Source organism: Aplysia californica, unplaced genomic scaffold (assembly GCF_000002075.1).
Source record: "Aplysia californica isolate F4 #8 unplaced genomic scaffold, AplCal3.0 scaffold00558, whole genome shotgun sequence".
NCBI lineage: Eukaryota > Metazoa > Mollusca > Gastropoda > Aplysiida > Aplysiidae > Aplysia > Aplysia californica.
In genome coordinates, this window is record NW_004797828.1 from 212,385 (window position 1) to 218,247 (window position 5,863).

Below are 5,863 nucleotides of genomic sequence, written 5' to 3' on the forward strand. Positions count from 1 at the left end.
ACTGACTGAAAAGAGAGTAAACAATTGTTTCTTAGATATAACGTCCTATCCTACAGAGCCAAAAATCGAACTGACTACATTGCAAGTCTGACCCCTAACAGCTCGAAAAGACATCATTTTATGAATTATATGGGCCCGGGTGTTGATATTACAGAAACACCGAAGCTACTGTTTCAAGAAAAAGAGTTAATGAGTTAATCACTACCTGCTCTATAATAGATATAAGGACTGGTATTGATTATTTATCACTTGTGTAACAAAACAGACAGAAGTCCTGGAATGTTTTGAGGCCCATGTATCAATGCGCACAAATTGTGATGATGATGATGATGATGATGATGATGATGATGATGATGATGATGATGATGAGGATGATGAGGATGATGATGATGATGATGGCGTCGGTGGCCTAGTGGTTATGCTCTCGGACTCGCAACCGTAAGGTCGTGGGTTCGAATCCCGTCAGGGACCCGACGTTGTGTCCTTGGGAAAGGCACTTTACACGAATTTTCCTCACTTCACCCAGGTGGGAATGGGTACCCGGCTATAGACAGCGAAAGATCTTGTCAGTATGTTAGTGTTTGAGCGCTTAATCAGCTGCTTGCACTGTATGCTTCCCGGGAAGCTGAGAATGTTTCGGAGTGTTCTATGGTCTGCTGGGGTAATAATATAGTGTAAAGCGCATAGAGCCTGCTGTTGAGCGGGGATTTGCGCTATACAAATGCTATCTATTATCTATTATTATTATGATGATGATGATGATGATGATGATGATGATGATGATGATGCCCTTATTGCAGATAATATTGCTGATGGCTTGGGCAATCGTTATACATGACAAGATATACCAACAAAGTCCCTTTGACGAATCAAACAGTCGTACAAGCCAAACTTTTAAGAACGAAGAAAATTCCTACATTCAAGTCTTATCCTTTTTTAAAACAAGTTGTGAGCTCTCTGGGAGGCAAAGCAAGCTAAACAAAAACACGTCACAAAAGAGCAATACCAAGACTGTCATTGATCGAAGGAGATTAACCTGTCTCCCTCGCACCCGAACGTCAGAAAACGTATCTTCATTCATTCGAGAAAAAAAAGTTATATATGAAGTAGATTCTAGAAGAAAATAATATCCTCAAACGTTAAAAGCAGGGGTAGGTGTATTCTATTTTTAGTGTCCACCCCCACGCATTGACACTGAGCTACCAAAGAATTACAACGTTCTATCTGCACAGTAGCCTACTTATTTTGGAGAAACCTGACGTAAATAATTCGAGTTTCACAACAGGTCAAACTTTTTCGAATACAATTCTTTGAATATCCAGATAACGACTCTTACAATTTTGATAGATAGAGCAGACAGAACATTTGGTTTCTGACCTCATGGTCTTGATGACTCAAAAAGGCCAAAAATACCAGATAGAATTTTGTAAGGTAGCGTCTGGATAAACTTGTCATAAGGTCGATGCCCTTAGAAAATAAAATATCAATATTCGTGCACTCCTTAACGTCACGCATAGAGCGACAATGGGTCATTTTTTGTCTCTCCCAAGAATGCTTGTGTATAACAAGTACTTGTAGCATTATATGATAATACTTTGAAATCTCTGTAGAGAAGAAAAGTGCTTTGTGGGCAGAAATAGAATAACAGGCGTGCTTCAAGTCGTTCGCACAAACATCGTTCAAGTGAATAATTTGAACTTGTCAGTTTTGTGAGTGTGAGTTAAAAGTTTTGACACGTAAGTCTTGACACGATTCATATAAAAAGGACAACAATTTTCTTTAGTGTTTATGTGCTTAAGAAAAAATGTGAACTACAGTCTAAAAATGAGCAATGCAGACAATAATAACATACACTGAAACGAAACGTTATATCACATTGTATCCATCGTGCCCAGTCCAATAAATCTCGTCTTAAGACGTATAATAGAAAAAAGACGACTTTTGCAGAGAGACCATTTAAAAAGAGATTTTATCGTAGCCAAATCAGTTTCGAAAAAAAACCTGACATGGTATTTAAAACAATAATAGTATAGACATTCACTTGTAAACAATATTTCAGAAAAAAAAACATTCGCTAGGACTATGGACATTTGAACAATTTCATCCATAAGATTTAATCATCTTTTAAAATAGGTTAACCAGGGCAGAAATATTGCGTTCATATTTTTCTTTCTGAATCTAGAAATATATGATAATAAATAATAATAGACATATCTGAAGAAAAAAGCCCTACTTTAGAAACGTCGTCTTTGCTATGGATCTAAGTAGGACTTAAAGCGAAGAAACATGTCATTGTGTTATCCGGATTCTAGGCTAGCACTTATAAATAAAGACAGCCCCGGATTCAACCGCATGTTCATGTGTGGTGAGTAACATTTTTTTTTTGCCCCGAATATCAGGGAAACCAACCAGGAATGACGTTCAGCGTCGAAACGTAGATCTGTCTTGCCGAACAGCCAGAAACGGTGCCATCAAAATCTTAGCATTTTAAAAAAGTCTGAGTAAGTCCAAAAGTTTATGAAATAGTCTTTCAAACGTTGTTGGCAAAATCTGCTTTTGATACTGGACATGATGATCTGTAGTTGTTTCCCTGGTTCAGAACTAGACGCTCTGGTCGTAAAAGAGGTGTGGGGGTTTGGGGTTCGGATTCCACAGAGGTAGCACGAGCCAGAGCCGCTTTTGAGGGTTGTTTATCCGGGACGATTGTTGGGATGAGTTTATGGGCGATCTTGTAGAACTGGGAAAGAGAGAAAGGACAAACGAGGACGTCAGGGCAAGTGAAATATAGATAGGCAACACATACACAAGCGTACATACACAAACATACGCTCACTCGCAAGCACGCACGCACACACACAGACACACACACACAGACACACACACAGACACACACACACACACACACACACACACACACACACACACACACACACACACCTCAAATGGTCCAGTATTTTCATCCCAGAGTATTGTTTGTCTCCACATACTAAGTAACTGAATGCCAAATTATAATGCTACGTTTTTAACTAGTGGCCAATAACAAACATAGACTACTAGCAAACACAAAATGCTGAAACAAAACAAAACAGAATGTTATAAGAGAAACTTACCGAAAGCCATGCCACAACAGTGCCGAGACACGCCCCTGCGACGACGTCAGAGGGGAAGTGTTTGTGGTCAATGATGCGCGTGACACAACACAGGACGGCTAAGATAATGAGGCACAACTGGAGTGTGGGACGCAGCAGGTGGGAGAACTTGATCTCCATGCGGAGTTGCAGGTAGAACTGGGGACAGATACACATCTTCTAGTTAAACAAGCAAATACAATGCCAACATTTCTTAAGTTGGTAAAGACTTGCAAGAGACAGAAAGTTATTTCTCCCCTCGACGCCCTAGATGGTACAAGAGGAAGGATAAAGTAAGAAAGTACTTTAAGTAAAGTAAATGTTGTTGTTTTTTTTATAAGTCACTTAAAGTCGTGTATTCTCCTGAATCACGATTACACCTTTGGCTGGCTTGTTCACTCCATATCACCAGTCGATGTACTGAAGGACTTATAACTTAATGGCCAGTTAAAAGCATGCGTTATCGTCCGCGGATTACCAAGTGCTCATTTGCAGCTTGGTGAACAAATGAAAATAGGGTAATGTATTTTTTCTAAGCTCACAATTTCATACCCAGCGAAAACAGGAATTCAGCTTTAAAATTTATATTGCAGGTAGGTTTAACGCCTTAACGCCGGATAAAGATGCCCCAAACAATGCCTTTTTTATTTTGGAAAAATGAGAAACACATGGGCCTTATAGCGAATTATTTAGTTCCAGAAAAGACCAAGAAAAATACACGTATAAAGAAGTAGGGCCCTTCAGTGGAGCACTCTAGACTTCAAAGATGTTATGCTCCCGTCTTTTTATCGCACATGCGATTATTTCTATTTAATCCTTTTCCTTAATGATTGTGATCTTTTGAAAAGGTGACGGTAATTGTACCCATGGGAACTAATCGTATTAAATCTAATGATTTAATTTGTTTACCTCCCCTTAGTATATCGCCTTTGAAGCAAGTATCCGATTATCATACATTCGAACTAAAATACCTCAAACACACATAAGTACACGAAAATACACAACATAGCAACTGGAACCAATTTGCTAAAGGAAATGGCAGAAAATAATAGGATAATTTACTTATCTCTTCTAAATATCGTGTTTCTTTGTCAACAACTGAAACGTTTGAATGGTTTGAATAAAACAACCAATTAAAAGGCTACTTCTATGCTTGTCGGGGTCACATTTTTCTTTTCGCATTCTAAAAGCGATAGGACCTCATGGACTTTCACTACTTTCAGATCGAATTTAATGAAGCAAAGCAGAGGTCAATTTGGTATAATGTGCACTGGCCAGCAACATTTCTCACATGTAATAAACCACATCAAAAGGAGATTTGTCATACATTTTTTGCAAGGAGCATTGACTTCACATAGATCTAGTACTGTAGCGTTGTATGGTACTCACGATGGTAAAAAGGGCGCTGAACATCGACAAAGAGGCGTGTCCAGAGGGGAAGGAAAGTTTGGCCTCCCGAAGGAGTCGGTGGTCCACTTCTGTGTTGGTGCACTCATAGTCGAGGACAAACCTGTTGGGATCAAAGAGAACAAAAAAAAATAATACTCACATGTGTTGAAGAAGAATGTGGCAAAATATTAGTATTCGAGTTTTATGGCACTTGCAACACAATTAGGTCATGTCATAAATTAGAGGTGTTACATGAGCGTAACATACAAAGAAAAGACAAGGGAAGTGGTAGGGAAGAAGGAAAAACCACACCAGAGCACCCACCAACCACATACAGGCAAAAGATAACACCATGAAAGATGGTTCCTAAAAAAGAATTGTTAATAATCCAAGAACTAGTGAAGGGAGATCATCTTTTTAAATTTAAAGCTCAGTTTGAGTCTGGGTAAAAAAGAAGCACATCGACACAATAACGGCCATTTACAGCAAGGAATAACTGGACAGTCAGGCAGTTACAGTAAGGCTAGAGGCAGAGACAGGACGTTCCAGAGGCACCATGGAACCAACCGCTCACAATGATGAAAATCTAGAATACAACTACCCACAAGAAATGAAAATGGTGAAGACTTTGAATATGCCAAAATCAGTGTGTAATCATACAATTTCAAGAACGATAAGGCAAATGAAAATGGTCATGCCGCGCCCTAAAGCATTAATACAAGAACAATGACGACATTTTCATAATTATTATAGATAATAGGATAGGAAAACTTAAAATAACTCAATATAAATGAAGGTAGAAACAAACACAATCGCATTAAGCAGTTCATTTATTGTTAACCACATTATTTGCAAAAAGAAATAATTAATCATGCTTTTACGTGAACACATGAATGATATTGCTGTCTATTTTATTGTATTTTAGACATAGGGTTTCATTATCAAAGTCAGGCATAAGATAGCAAGATTAGCACCCATTTTGAGTAAAAGATAATATGTGGAAACAAAAGGCAAACATGAGACAGCAATATAACAACCCATTTTGAATTAAATCAAGAAAACAATAGACATCTGCATATGTTATGATCACAGGCACATTATAAACACATGAACATTCCGATAATGACAACACTCTAGCATACAAAGGGTCACAGTGTAAACTGCAATGTCACTATTGCATTCCAAATGTTTTATATTGTTTCAATGGCGTAATTATAGCTTATTATTATCTTTAAAATGCACACATCTACAATTCAAAACACACCCATTATGATAAAATCTGTCTGTCTGTCTGTCTGTCTGTCTGTCTGTCTGTCTCTCTCTCTCTCTCTCTCTCTCTCTCTCTC

At 38.2% G+C, this 5,863-nt stretch overlaps 1 protein-coding gene across 1 annotated transcript in view; it reads right to left on the bottom strand.

Moving 5' to 3' along the window:
* Positions 1-1,408: 1,408 nt before the first annotated feature.
* Positions 1,409-5,863, bottom strand: part of LOC101857513 (phospholipid phosphatase 1) — a gene marked incomplete in the record, with an annotated part of 31,616 nt that continues 27,161 nt past the window's right edge. Inside the window, 3 exon segments of the mRNA XM_035972018.1 lie at positions 1,409-2,737; positions 3,111-3,287; positions 4,518-4,638. Of these exon segments, the coding sequence (XP_035827911.1) occupies positions 2,531-2,737; positions 3,111-3,287; positions 4,518-4,638 (505 nt within the window).